General features: G+C 36.9%; 1 protein-coding gene across 1 annotated transcript; it reads left to right on the forward strand.

Moving 5' to 3' along the window:
- The first annotated feature begins 3,255 nt into the window (after positions 1–3,255).
- Positions 3,256–14,794, forward strand: Tsp (Thrombospondin). The gene is made up of 14 exons (XM_076326234.1): positions 3,256–3,514; positions 5,105–5,278; positions 6,226–6,452; positions 7,441–8,167; positions 8,231–8,316; positions 8,473–8,530; positions 9,779–10,001; positions 10,797–11,073; positions 11,372–11,524; positions 11,617–11,998; positions 12,254–12,607; positions 12,820–13,047; positions 13,242–13,751; positions 14,435–14,794. Exons 1-14 carry the CDS (start codon positions 3,436–3,438, stop codon positions 14,566–14,568), a joined length of 3,612 nt encoding a protein of 1,203 aa, XP_076182349.1. The 5' UTR covers positions 3,256–3,435; the 3' UTR covers positions 14,569–14,794.
- Positions 14,795–16,002: the final 1,208 nt, after the last annotated feature.

The raw sequence follows: 16,002 nt of genomic DNA on the forward strand, positions 1-16,002 counted from the left end.
GTATAATTACTCTTATTGTAATCGTTTTTCGTTGTAATGTTGGTACTATTATCGGTAAGTCAACAGTGTTTCTATGTATTGGCTAACCTGAACTCTTTCCATAAAACGACAAATCGAATATTGAAAATTTAAGTACATTTAGTATGAATACACAGTTTCTAATTATACATATTCATTTAGTAATAATATATTTCTTGAATTCATAAATGTCTTAAATGTACTGTAGCTATTAATGAAGCATTGTTATTTTGTAGCGGCTTAGGCAGCCTGTTATATATAGGTTACACATCCTGGAATTTATTTTGAAAACGCAATTGTATATATTCATAAATAGTTGATTTTTAAGATTCAAAACTTATTTTAAACTTTCAATATAATGTAGTTAACGACAAACTATTGTTATTTTATAACTATTCATGTAACCTGTCGCGTTTAAGTTCGATAGTTCGAATCGTTTGAACCGCTGTATGATATAGTAAAGGATAACTGTTATAGACAGGTATCTATTACTATTCACCTTAGTTTTAGTGAAATGGTAAAATCATTATACTTCAATCAGCAATTTAAAAGATTGATAATTAAACCTTGTGATTTGTGACAGGACATGAATGAATCAAAAACATGAATAAAAACATAAAGGGTGTAGCAGTTAGGTAGAGAAGTCTTTGCTCGTTATTCTTTCATCTCATTCTGTTTCGATGCCCCACCTTTGCAACATTCGTTACGCGATAGACTTGCATATGCGATCACTTTAACCAATAAGGAAATTGCGTGTAATTGGAGGTGGAACGACTAATCTGATTCGTTGGCAATATACTATCTCTTCATAGTAGGTGGTAAACGGTCACATTCCATAGGAGTAGAATCTCCGTATCCGTGGGAAATATACAAAACCATGTATACCGGGGTCTTATTGCATAACGAAATTCTTTGTACATATTTATAAAATTAAGTCTACCTTAAATCTGAATAAAAGTATAGCACACTCTAAAGGACGTTGAAGAGTGACTAAAATTTGAGTAGCTTCGGCATCCGAAGTATTAATAAGACATCGTTGCACAAGCTTCAAGGAATTGCAGACCGGTGATTATTTTTCGCAAATCGGGTGGACAAATGATTGAAAAAGCAGATGAAACGATAAGTGCACGAAAATAGCTAATTGGATGTGTAAAGTGAGGAAATAAGAAAATGTTACTCGATTGTAATACTTTATTCTTGACACTGATTATTATTAGATAAATTTATCGCGATTATATTACGGAATTTAATAATTATAAATGTTTTCATGATCTGGGTCCACGGCTACGCCAATGTACCCAATCGTTACTCGTTATTATTTCATCTCGTTCCTTTTTGATGCATCTCCTTTACGACGTTCGTCACGAGATGGATTCGTTTGTACGTGCGATCGCTGTAGCCAATAATAAAAATGCGTGTAATTTAAGGTGGGACGACTAATTCGATTCGTTGACAACTCACGATACCGTTCGTCCGTTGTTAAAGATAACGCGTGCAATAAAATCTGGGTTTAGCAATAGAGGCGAGATTCGATTTGTGCAATAAATTCTTGTTCGAGAGATTCATAATCTGGATCGATCGTTCGAGCGACACTGGTTAATAATAATAATAATCACGATGTTAATAATAATTATTATTAACCAGATCAGTTTGTTTCTAAGTTTTTCATTTAATATTGTCCGAATGCACTACAATCTGTTATAGTTCGCAATCACGATGTTAATAATAATAATTATTATTAACCAGATCAGTTTGTCTATAAGTTTTTAATTTAATATTGTCCGAATCCACTACAATCTGTTTGCGAGTTTAAACATTTATTCTCAACGATTCGAGTACCTTTCTCATTATTTAATACATTTGAACGATTAAATGCACAGTACTTTCTTTTTACTTATCCAATACCGAACATATATATTACAAATATTATAACGTATATATTACAAATATTATAACGTATATATTACAAATATTATAACGTATATATTACAAATATTATAACGTATATATTACAAATATTATAATGTATATATTATAAATATATGCAAGAATAGATCAAAATAATTTTCATAATTTATACCACACAATCGAAATTTGTTCAAATGGTTAAATGTCCTATCATTTTTTACTGTACATTATCAGAGGAACTTCGTGATGCTAAAATGGCAGCCATGACAGGTTAGCGTTTCCGTTGGGTCGTAAAGAAGTTTTCAGGGTGATGCGAGAGAACACAAGAGGTCTCACGAGATCTGGCTTCAGATCGAATAAATCTTGTTCGATAAATATATATATTTACTTATTCGCGACAAAGTATTACAAAATCTTAACATTCTTTAACATTCCATGCACCGATTCTTTACATCGTGTTCTATACATTATGGAAAACGACCGTATTCAAAATTAACAAACTCCCCTCCCCTTTAACACGGATTTAACACTTATACCTTGTTCAATGTTCCTTGAAACGAGATAAGTCGGATGTAAATGTTTGGTTTACGAGTTTCAACGTTTAATTCGAATCGTGTTTTATACCCGCGGTAATAAAATTGACGCGAAACCGAACGTTACTATTAATTTTAATTGCAGGTTTCTTTTTAAATAAGAAAATAGAATAAATCGCGCGTTCGAGAGATCTGAAAACGTAATTATCTTCAAACTTTGTATCTCGACTCGAAATCTTCTCCATCTGAATCTTCTGCGATCGATTTTGCCGATTTTGTCAAAATTAATAATGATTTAGAAATTCTATTTGTAATTTATAAAAATGATCTAAATACCGTCCGAATTTCAAGTATCGCTTAAAATCGGTAGACTGTGTATTTTACTTTACCGAGTGAAATGAATTTTTCGGTCGGATGAATCGAAAAATTGAATACAAATTGTGTAAAATAATAGCAACCCGTAGAATCTGTATACCGTCGTGAAGTAAATAGTAATTTTTTACAATTTTTTAGCGAAAATCCCGTGTAAGTATCTCGAACCGTTCGAAAGTTATCAATTTATTTTGCTTTTCAATGTGGGGCACTTTCACCCTTTCTTGTCTCACCCCCTACGTACTTGGTGAAAAATTGACGAGAAGAATCGATATCGACCTTATCGATTTACGAATATGCAAAATTTGAAAAAAATCTACGGGGGTGGGAGGGGGAAGGGGAACGGGGTAGGGGGGGGGGGATTTGCTCGATTTTGAATGAGGTCCTTTCCGTGGGTTACATATAAAGTCGTTCGTAGACTTTTCCTCGTCTCAGTCGACGAACGCCAACGTCCTACGATCTATTTATTCGCTCAAGATCGGTATGCACTGTTTCGAATCGCTCGGGAGGAAAAACGAACCGTGATCACGCGGCAAAGAAATCGAAGTAAACGAGTTCGTGATAATTGGAAAAATCGGGACACGATCGAAAGTGGTAATCGAAAATGCGGGTTATCGCGACCTTAATCGTCGCGGTGCTCTTCGTTACCGGTATCGTCGATTCCAGTATCACATCGGACAAAGGTAAACTAAAGAGATTATCGACCACTCCCGTCTGTCGAATTTTTGGAAATTTCTGCGGAATTAATCGCGCATTTCTGAATTATTTACAGCGCATTGTGCCGTTTCCAATTCTTAACGCTTGCTCGGTTCAATTAGATCAATTTCGTTACCGTGAGATTCGTTACGTTACACTGAAAGTAAATATTATAATGTATTATGATGTATATATTACAAATATTATAACGTATATATTACAAATATTATAATGTATATATTATAAATATTATAATGTATTATAATGTGTATATTATAAATATTATAACGTACATATTACAAATATTATAATGTATTATAATGTATATATTATAAATATTATAACGTATATATTACAAATATTATAATGTATATATTATAAATATTATAATGTATTATAATGTGTATATTATAAATATTATAATGTATATATTATAAATATTATAATGTATTATAATATTTATACCTAATGGAGTAGTATTTACATATGATAATTCAATGCTGTAAATATTACACTAAACTGACGCGACTCAAGAATACAATTGAAACTAAATTTATTATTTATACAAAACGAATTTCTTTTTCAAATAACGTTAGTTATTTGTATTCCATAATTATTAGAGATTTGAATCGAAGCGAATAAAAATTTAATTGACCTTGTAGGTCAAACTGGGCAGAAGTCATTTTAGGGTTAATAATAAAATCGGTTGAAGTTACACGTAGCGTGTGTGCATTTAAGAGGTGGGATTAAAAATTTAATACTGCTCAAATTTCAATTCAGTCTGGACTGATTTTGAAAAAATTGAATACTATTTCGCGATAGGAAGTTTGTTTTCTTTAAATTAAACGTGAACCCTGTCGAAAGAAATCCACGATGCGGTAGCGATGTGGAATTCATTTGAATTTGCAAATGAATAATACGAGACACCGTGGATTTCCATTTTAAACGCTAGTCATTGTTTGTTGTATCGCTTTATTTTTATTTGTAGCCACGTAGCGTTAAAAGTAACGTAAAGGGTATGGTGTTACCGCACCTGCAGTGCATTCTCATGGCATGTTTACGGTATTGCAAACCAGTCCTCGTGCAAGTTGACAAGAAACTCGGTAACGGCGTGCTCCGAACGATAAATTGTTTCTGCAGGTCATTTAACTCGAAGTGATTATTTTCGTGTATAATAATTGTGAGAACAGATTCATGAATTCATCGTTGCAAATAATTGGTAAAATTCTCAGGAAAGATATAATCTTGAACGTTGTACACTTATCCGAATCGTGTTATTTGCATCTCAGGATTACACTGAACAATCGTCGTTAACAAAATCGTACCTTTGTTTAAAACACTTTTACTTCATTCACTACGTAGTCGGTATTTAATTAGTTTTAAGCGTACAAATCTTTGTACACGAAATAAATCGAGCGATGTATAGAAGTTCAAGTTTGTTACCAAGAATTTCACGGAATTGAATTCAACAAATACAATTCAAGAGTAAAGCTGTACTGTAATAATGGATTACAAAAAGTTCGATGATTCAATCGAAGAATTTATTAATTTATTTATCTCGAATTTCTGATCCACAGACCTGAAAGCAAATCTTCAAGAAGCATGGAAGAAGAACGATTTTACGATCACTTTTTCGAACATCAGATCGAAAACAAAATCAGGAGATGCGCCTGTTGAAACCCTTTTGGCTATAAAATTCGACAGAGTGAGGACGAAAATGATGCTGATGCTCGACAGAAGATCGAAACGAGGTAGGGAACACGTTATTACGAAATGCACAATTTTCACAATAGTTATATTCGATTAATTGAAATAACAGTTGACACACTTTATTCTTAATTACGTTTCAACGAGTGAAAATCATTTCTTCGTATTTCGTTTGGAACTTGGTTTCATTTTTGCTTCCACTTCAACTCATTTAATTAACCGTAATAATTGTATTATGGTTCTTGTAATGCAACAAATTAAACGGAAGTTCTCAAGTCGACCAGTGCTTCACTTGAAACATAATCTTGCTACATACGTTTATACTGTATATGCACTTTTAACGCTCACTGATCACGATAGCTGTACAATTTCCCTATAGCTATTTGTCGTGTAATTTCGATATTAAATAGGCTGTGGAATTTATGCATTTCTGGTATACGATAATATGAAAAACGTGTGAAATGCATTTAAAATATATTTAGAAAATTAATGTACCAATATATCATTAACTTCCAGTTGTGTTAGATATTGCAGCGAGCAATTTATGATTTATATTATCATAAATATCATATATCATAAATTATTATCATATTTATGATATATATTCAATTTATATTATCATGTTTTCCTTCTTTATAAGGATACATTATATTCCTAGATAAGAATATATTATATTCCTTCTTAATCGTACAAGGGTAGTGTTTATTTTCTTCGTGCATATTCGTATTCCATATCTAGCTCCTTTTTTATACCAATGAGGATGTTTTACCAAAGACGACTCAAATGTATTAGAATCGTAATGTTTTCAAAAAGAAAGAAAAAAATATATATATACAGTATATATATATATATTTAATCCAATGCTTGTTTTGGACTATATTTTGTCCTTTATGGTTGGAATCTTTCTCTTCCTTCGTGGTCATTGTTTTAATATTTCCTTGTACCTAGTTAGTAGACATCAAGACAAACCGATGTAAACTGTGTGTTTCAGTGATCTTTGAGATTATCCACGATGATAGACATCGGACCACCGAGCAGATCAGTGTGAACACTTTGACCACCACCACACCATTGAAAAATATATTCATTTTGGTGCATCAAGCGCAACCGAATGCCCGGATGGACGTTTACATCGACTGTGTTTACAAAGGAGTGTTACCGTTAAAGAAAACATTCCGGGAGCTGGCAGGCAATGAGAAGAATCCTCACGTAGAAGCAGTGAGTAATTACCGCGACATTATGTATTTTCTTTTCAAGAACGAAACGAATACGTTTAGGTACGAGAACAAACGCGTATATTTCGAAATTCTCACGTACTTTTTATTCTGTAATACAATGATCGTTTACAGAACAATAATACGAATTGATACGTTTACGAATATCGATTAGATTCAACGCGTTGCACGTAATTACTAATACTTATTGTACAAGACGTGTTTACTAATCGGAAAAAATTGATGAAATTTGTGTGACGAAATAATAATCGTGATACTCGTTCACGAATCGGTACATACGAGAAACAAAAAATTGCCTATGCACTTGGTACTATTTTTAAACTGGTTCGTATAAGCAACACTGTCACGTGTATTTTTTTTTAACGCATTATAAACGTATGCATGACCGATTGTGACGAACACTATTTCTTCGTCGGACTTTGGGGGGGTTTCACAGTGATACAGACCACTTGTGACGCAAGTGATCGTAGGATGATGTCTTTCCAAATACGGTCGGTTATACCAAGGCTGTTTGTCTTTATTGCGCACAGCTGCTAACTCACGTAACACATTTAAGCATTTAATTGATTTCGATTCGCTTAGAATTCATCATTATTGACTATTCACAGCCCACTTTCTTGTAGCGGCGATCAAGATGCACACGTATGAAAAAAATTCGTAACGGTTGTGACAATATGCGATGCGGATCATTATCAACGATAGTTGTGTTCTTGCAAATACAACAATTACTTGTACATGTTTTGCAAAATCGTATGTATCCGTCATACGACGATTATATCATTTCACAGTATCAAATTTTCATCCGCTATCGTGTAAATGTATTCTCGAAAGTGATCCGTTGTTTGAAGCGTTGCAGTGGGGACGCTTTTTGGAACTTTTATAAAATTCTAAACTTTTAGAAAAATGTTACACGTGTTTTGGGAACACCTTGCAATATATAATACGTGTATCTCAAATTGCTATGTTTTCAGTTTAGGGAAAGGAGAAGCAGAGTAAGGGTGCATCCAATGTCGTCTATCATCGATGTACTGAAACTGGAAAACTGCCTTGGGAATTCGAACGAGGATGATTCGTCATCGGATCACTCGAAGAGCAAAGAGTCCCATGAATCGAATTTAAAGCCCAATGACGACTGGGATCAATGGGACAGCGACTACGATGACGATTCACCCAGTATCGATCGACCTCGTACTAAGCCTAAGGAAAAGCAACATCATCGTCCTCGATCTAAAGGTCATGCTCAGGAAGTCACTACTCCGTCAAGTATGTCCGAAGATAGCGATCAGTTCGACGGTAACGACGATCAGGACGAATTCGAGAATAGTCAACCGTTCGATGATAGCGACGATTCGGATAAATCTGAGAATTCTAATCCACGCAAGGACCCTAAACATCGTTCGAGACACAACTATCGTCCAGATCGTAGGGGTCAATCGAACCAAGGGTACAAACCCTTTTCCGATGAGGATAGCAACGAACGTGGTCCCATAAGTGGCTTCGGAGATGATCAGTCGGATCTGTTGGACTATATGGAACATTTACACCAATTGGCGCAAGATGAAGACTTCAAACCACGGCGTATGAAATCCGGAGACACTAATAAAACGGACCCTATGGATATGTTTGACGACCCACTGCTGAGTTACAGACGGAATCCAAGAAGAGGTGACATTGGGATCCAGAATTTAGACGAAAGAGGTAATCGATCAATCGTCGAACACTTTAATGGATATCGACTAATCGAAAATTACTATTTTATAGCTTGTCTATCCGATAATCAGCTAATTAAAACACTGATGGAATTGATCGTCGGAGTCAGGAAGATCTGGAGAGAAGTAGAGTTGAACGTGAGTAATAATATCACGGTTCAGAGTTCGGTGTAGTTGATGTTTAGTTAATTTTTTTTGAAATTTAGAATCGTCAACAACGGGAAATCGAGTATTCTATTGTATTTATAATGAAAAGAGAACCGATCGAATTGTTTGTAACGTGTTTCGTTTCAGAGACTGGAAACTCAGCATCTACGACGACTAATCGAAAATTGTGCAGGCTGTCGCTATGGTGAGTGAAGTTCCGTTTAGTAACGTTTTAATATTGATAATTAAACAGTATACGAAATCCAGCAATAATCGCTCAATGTGTTTTTACGTTCTTTATGTCGCCTATTGTTAAAGGTGCTCAGGTACTCTATTATCAAGGTTGTACTCAGTTTTGCACCAGATTGTCCAAAGGTCTTTTGCTTTTAACATTGCATCCATTCTCTGCGGTATATTTTCTACTATATCTTTCGTTACAATTTGAATTGTTTTAAATTATTCTTTCTGGATTCTGGTCCAAAGATTACAAAATTTCAATCGAAGCAAATTTAATCATTTGAATTTCTCAATCCTTATATTCTTTCGCAAACAATATTGTTGTTACATCGGCACGATATTTTGTTCTCATTTTTCGAATAAGAAACTAACTTACGTTACATTCCTTTGTAATCTTTTTCTTGGAAACCCTAAAATGTAATTTAGAAACAATATTCTCTAATTTGTTTCAATATTGGTTTCACGTTGGAAAAAACTTTACAAAACACTCTATCGATGATACGATTAATATAATCTATTTGTCTACAACTGATCTCTAAGTGAGAAAATGTATTAATAAATATTAATACAATTGAAAAATGGCTTCCGTGACGATGACCGGTCGAATGCTTGTGAATAACTGAGTTTAGAAGCGACGCAAAATTAAATACAATGTATAACCTCTACCGTTTTGCAATTGTAAAGTGGTAGAAGTTACAAAGATGACTAAAGTTGTAGTCAAGTAGACTGTCTGGTTAAGAACTTTGAGAAATAATAAACCTTCTCCGGTTCAGTCACCCAACCCTTGTCCTTTGGTCCACGTTCGCTCCTATATCGCTTCGCTCGTCTGTTTCCTTAAGAAGAGAGAGAGTACAGAACAATTTTGTCCCTTTGTAAAAAAAATGGTGGATAGTTTCACATCGACATCACCATGCCACGGAAGATAACCGAGGTCTGCTGGTACACCGAGAGAAATATAAAAAGAAAGAAAGAAAGAGAGACGAAAGAAGATAATTTTCGTTGTCGAGAAAGTGTCCCGACCGGACAGTCAACTTGACTACGACTTTAGCACGTAAACTAAATACTGGAATCGTTGTTGAATCTTCTCAAAACAGATTCTGCGATACGGTACAAGTTTCCCTCGTTTTATCTTCGCGAAGAAAAACTTGTAAAGAAGCCTTCCGGGCATTCCTGGAAATGTCGTTCCTAACAAGTCCTGATCCTGATAATTCCACAGTTCCGAGGACGACCACGCCGGCAGCTCCCCTTATTACTTGCACTTATCAGTCACCCTGCTACCCGGGCGCTGAATGTCGCCAAACTCCAAGTGGTCCACAATGCGGTGCTTGCCCGCCAGGTTACACAGGCGACGGATATCGGTGTACAAAAGTGGTCGTTAATTGCTCGAGCAAACCGTGCTTCTACGGGGTCCAATGTTACGACCGTGCGGACGGCTACAGGTATTTTTTACTTCGATTGTTCCAGATCCATCGGGCTTCTCGGTTGGTCAACGCGTAGGTCGTTGCACCGCTGCAAATTTCGATCGACTCTAAAGAGCTTCTCGAGGGGTTCGAGAGTGAGCATTTTTGTTAGCGTCAGGGAAAGAGAAATTTTTTTTACGTAAAATGTAGAAATGTGAAATGTACGAAACTAATAGTTATTTAATCGACACGTGACGTCTAAAGATTGCAATGCCTTAGCGAACACGACTCACTCGATCGATTCGATGTCCTCGACTCTTTGATATTCATTTACCAAGAAATTAATCGGGAAATCGATCAGAAGGTCTGCAGAGGATCTAGAAAAACGGGAAAATGACGAAGCTGTGTAAATTCTATAGGAAGTGTAGTAATTCCTATGCAAGAGTTATAATTCTCTATGTGAGGTTTGCGTGGCTATCGTCACTTCTTGAAGCTACTGTGTCGGGTTAACTCCGACACTCGACTGTCGAGACTAACCAGTCGCAAATGCGAAATATAGAGAATAAAAATTTTTGATATTTTTCGTTACAGCTTTACGAGAGTACGATCGACGAACTGGGAAGGTTGTCCCGATAGAGACGAGTGTAAATGCAATAGTCCTCGAGTATATGCAATGGTTATATCGGTATTGATAAAAAAAAAGCAAAAAAAAAGAACGAAGACAGAAAAAAAGAAAGAAAAGATCGATGATAAATTTTAATACAAATGGAATCGTGTAGGGGAATACGTTTGTCAAATTTCACGTTTGTATATCTTGATGGTGGTAATTTTTAGATGCGGACCGTGCCCCGATGGCTACACCGGCAATGGTTCGACATGTGTGGACGTGAATGAGTGCGAGCAGGCACAACCTTGCCATCCTAGAGTGCGGTGCGTTAATCTACGTCCTGGATACAAATGCGAATCTTGTCCATCAGGATTTATCGGGTCGGATGTAGAGGGAATTGGGTTGGAGTATGCACTCGCCCATAAACAAATTTGTCAGGACATAAACGAATGCGAGAAGAACAACGGAGGTTGCCATCGGTATATGGACTGCATCAATACGCCGGTAATTAATTTTCTATGGACAAAGTTACGGGTGATCATCGTGTCTTCCGAGCGGCAGTTGCATTCTTTCAACCAACTCGAAATTATATTATATCTCGAAATTATATACGTATATAAAATGTGTCGAACATTTGATCCAATTTGCAAAGATTAAACGTAACGTTTTATCTTTGAACTAATATTGAAAACGAGTTGCACGGATCTTCGTTTCTCGATATACGCGCAAGGCCCTCGAATCAACGTTATCGATCAAAGTCACCGCACGTTCGCCAAGCTAACGTTCCATTGTTTCGTTTCAGGGTTCGTTTAGATGTGGAGCTTGCAAATCAGGCTTCGTAGGAAACCAAACGGTCGGCTGTCAACCCGCGCACAATGTTTGTCCGAATTTGAAGACGGTTTGCGATGTGAACGCCGACTGCATTTGCTTCGATGAGGATCTGTACGCGTGTAGGGTAAATGTCGAACGTGGAATACCGCAATATTGCGATACATCAACGGAACGTTCCTCGTTCGTTTTACGAATGGAAAAACAAATATTTTCCAGTGCCAAGTAGGGTGGGCCGGAGATGGGTTTGTCTGCGGTTTGGACAAGGACAGCGACGGAATTCCGGACGTAAATCTTCGCTGTCAAGATCGACGTTGCCACATGGACAACTGTCCACTGTTTCCAAACAGTGGCCAGGAGGATGCGGACAAGGATGGCATAGGTGACGTCTGTGATCCGGACGCTGATAACGACGGTGTGCTGAATCCAACGGACAATTGTCCCTTAATTTACAATCCACATCAGGCAGATACAGACGCAGATGGACCGGACGGGATCGGAGATTACTGCGACAACTGCCCCTTGGTAAAGAATCCAAAGCAGGAAGACACGGACGGCGATGGTGTCGGTGATGCCTGCGACGACGATATCGACAATGACGGTAATTTTTCATCGAACGAAAATCGAACCTGCAAAATATATATATATATAGGGATTCTCGAAGTTCAATTTAGCAGTTCGAGCTAAATTTTTAGTTTTAATTTTAGTTTTAATTGCACGTTCCTCGATACATTTCTGAACAGCTTTTAACTACATACAGCGTCGACCGCTTCGAAGTTCGTCTTCGACCTCTTTCTCTCTCGCTTTTTGTCCTGTTCAAGTTTCGTAGAATCCTGAAACCAATTTAATTTCACAGGTATTTTGAACGCCCAGGATAACTGTCCCAAAAAGCAGAATCGGAATCAAGTAGATACCGACCAAGACAAGATCGGTGACGCCTGTGACAACTGTCCTTACATTCCGAATCCAGATCAATCGGACAAAGATGCCGACGGAGTGGGCGATGCTTGCGACACCGACAACGATAAAGACAAGGATGGCATACAAGACGACATAGATAACTGTCCCGAGATCCCGAATTCCGGGCAAAACGACATCGATCACGATGGTATAGGAAACGAGTGCGATCTTGATATGGATAACGATGGTATATTGAACTATATGGACAACTGTCCTTACGTGTATAACCCGGATCAACGTCACACTCACCGTAAGTTCGTTGGGGCGATCGTTGGACGATCTAGCAAACTTCAACAGCTCGATCATCCGAAGATGACAACGAGCAGCTTTCTCGGTAGTCGAGACACGAACCGTAATTTCGTGATCTAGCTACCAAGAATGCTAAACGTTGGATAACTTTCGTCGAAGTTGAAGTCTGCGTAATAAAATAACGTTAACAGCCTCGTAATATTCCATTTTCAGACAGTAACGTAGGTGACGCTTGCTGGAACGACAACGACAACGACACCGTGATAAACATTAACGACAACTGTCCTAATAACAGCTTGATCTGGACAACAGACTTTACAAAATACGTGACGATCGCCCTAGATCCTTATGGCACCGCTCAGGTTGATCCCGTGTGGAAGGTACTTAACGACGGCGCTGAAATGCAACAGTTCGTCAACAGTGATCCCGGAATTGCTATCGGTAACGTCAATATGTACAATCGACTAGATTCTATCTGTAGTGTAACGTTTATTATCGGAAACATAGATGAACTCCTCGATGAACAAACTTTCCTGTGATCGATCGATAGAGAGAAAACTAGGAAATCTTTCGTAGGAATTGTCAAGGGTTATCGTACACGTGGACTCTCTTTATCGCGTTGTTTCCTTCGACAGGACCGGACGTCTTCACTAGCATTGACTTCGAAGGCACATTCTACATCGATGACGAGACGGATGACGACTTCGTCGGTTTCGCATTCTCTTACCAAAGTAATCGTAGATTCTATGTCGTCGCCTGGAAGAAGAGACAACAGCTTTACTGGATGCCAGCGCCATTCCGTACGGTCGGTGATCCTGGAATCTCCCTGAAACTCGTCGACTCGAACACCGGTCCCGGAGAACTGCTCAGGAACAGCCTTTGGCACACCGCGGACACCCCAAATCAGGTGAAGATACTTTGGTACGATCCAAGGAAAATTGGCTGGAAGGAGAAGACCTCGTACAGGTGGCACTTGCTCCACAGGCCAAAGATTGGCTTGATCAGATTCAATCTTTATCAAGGCAAAGATTTAATGGCTGATTCCGGAAACGTTTACGATTCGACCCTGCAAGGTGGTCGGCTGGGTGTATATTGCTTCTCTCAGGAGAAAATCACTTGGTCGAATCTGATGTACTCTTGTAAAGGTAAGCTGGACATGGAAATCAAAAATATCGTTATTTTTCTTCTAACTTGTTCACTGTAAATCCATTTACAGCTATACACAGGTGTTAACTAGTAAATCGAATCAATGTCGATCGATATTAATAGCTGGTTTCTTTCAAAATCGCGTCACTCCGTTAATTAACTATACAATCGCGTACCCGTGGAATTAAACATCTATTCGTTACGTTCAATTGGAAGTTATATTTAGCGATTAGCATTTTACACGCTTCAATGACAATATTAGGAGTAATAGTTTAACGTCGGACTTCGGGAATTCCCACTTTTCTTATTTAACGTGCACACATATGCACGTGCGCGCATAAATCTTTGAATTATTAATAATACAACTCAAAGCTGTATTATTAATGCGATATTCTTACATATTCAGATTTGTACTCGTAGCATAGTCTCATTATTGCTATGTTTAATGCTTCGATGAAGCACACGGTGGTGAATGGTTTATAATTCATTTTTTAACTGAGTGGCTATTATTGTAACAATAGATCTACGTTAATTTAAGAAAGATTTAACGAAAGGAGTTTTTAGAAAATCGAAGACACATTCTAACTTAAATTTATTACTAAATGATCGAGTTTAGCATCGTTTAGTTTATAAGGTACACACGTGTTCGTCAAGTATACTAATCGTAATTCTAATTTTTCAGAAACCGTACCACAATCAGTTTGGGACGACCTGCCTGCGAATTTGAAACCGGAGATAGAGGTCGAAATGAACAATAAAATTATACCTCGTTCTCATCAAGATGAACAATCTACGAGCCACTTCGGTCTTCTTTAAATTCATATTTCGGTCGAAGAAATTCTACGATGTTTTATGCACAAATTTGATTCGTTGCGCAATTTACGTGTATATATTTACAATTTTATATATTTTATTCAGCACCCGGGCGGCTCTGGCCAATCCTTATTCCAGGATTATAGTTTGCGTCGCTTTCCTTGGAAATCGAAATTGTAACGTTTCATTTAACAATTGATTTTAAATGTAATTAAAAGTACAACGTGAACGCAACGCCATTTAATGAACCTTATCCTTCCGCAACGAAAAAAAACTGTTTGTAAAATCTTTGAAAGCACAGAATCCTGCAACATTTTCAAAAAAATCAATCTTAAAACTCCTCGAAGCAGACTCTCTCATTCCACCATCACTCTGAGAAAGAATCTGAACAATCTGAATGTTTAAAAAGTTCTGTTTAAAAAATTCCAGAAGCGCGTGTCATCATTAATTTTACATTTTTTTAAACAGAATTCGGGTTCGTACGATGTGTAATTCAATTATGAGAAAAACACCGTTTCGATTTTTATTCTAAATCAACGTAAAAAAATCCTGGACCGTACATCGTTCACCGAAAGATTCCTGGAGAATCACATTTATAAAATACACAATTCATATCTTGAAACGTTAAAGAATATATATATATATATATATATATATATATATATATATATATATATATATATATATATATATATATATATATATGAAAAGCGAAGAAATGTTTTATCTTGATTTTACATTATAAGAAAATTGTCAAGGATCACTTTTATTTTAACGTTTCACTCAGATTTTTCCCCTTAAGTGTACCAGTACACTCTCTAGTGACTAGCCACCGATGCTTTAAATGTATCGATTCACTCTCTCACAAGTGGGAAGTGAACGTATAATGTTGTGCAGCGATAACGATCGTCAATGCTTTAAATCAGCGCTGTTTAAGCCAGATCTCGTGGGACTTCTGGCTTGTCACGAATGTTTTTCTTTCTCTTGGAGCGTAGGTAGAGAAACTGCGTGGAAAAGGAACTTCCTGATGGGGAAATAGGGGCGCGAGGGTCTCCTACGCTAAACAGCATTGCTTCGAATGCTGGAACTTCGATGTCTTCGAATTGCATTGATTTCACTCCCGATAACCAAAGCATATACGTGAAATCGAATTGCAGATCCAGTATTACGTCCAGAGTGTTTTAAATTTCAGACTCGTTGCTGAAAAATGCTCCCCAATTCTGCTAGACTACTTATATTTTACAAACGCAACACGTACAAATTCTGATAGAACACAATCGTATTTTATTTATCGAAATTAATTCTGTCTGATCCAGAATTACTTTTTCTTTTTCAACAACTGTAACATATAGAACTTACAATAAATTTAAATGGAGAAAATAAACGGAGCAGCACGTTACACAGTACTCGCCAATCTCACACATCCTAATATACTAA

This window comes from Ptiloglossa arizonensis, chromosome 14 (genome assembly GCF_051014685.1).
Source record: "Ptiloglossa arizonensis isolate GNS036 chromosome 14, iyPtiAriz1_principal, whole genome shotgun sequence".
In the NCBI taxonomy this organism is placed as follows: Eukaryota; Metazoa; Arthropoda; class Insecta; order Hymenoptera; family Colletidae; genus Ptiloglossa; species Ptiloglossa arizonensis.

Bases quoted from the DNA above. Each gene is read 5' to 3' on its own strand.
- Tsp (XM_076326234.1), top strand. From the start codon at position 3,436: ATGCGGGTTATCGCGACCTTAATCGTCGCGGTGCTCTTCGTTACCGGT. The intron at 8,168-8,230 runs GTAATCGATCAA...ACTATTTTATAG, and splicing joins CCAGAATTTAGACGAAAGAG to CTTGTCTATCCGATAATCAG. The intron at 10,002-10,796 runs GTATTTTTTACT...GGTAATTTTTAG, and splicing joins GACCGTGCGGACGGCTACAG to ATGCGGACCGTGCCCCGATG.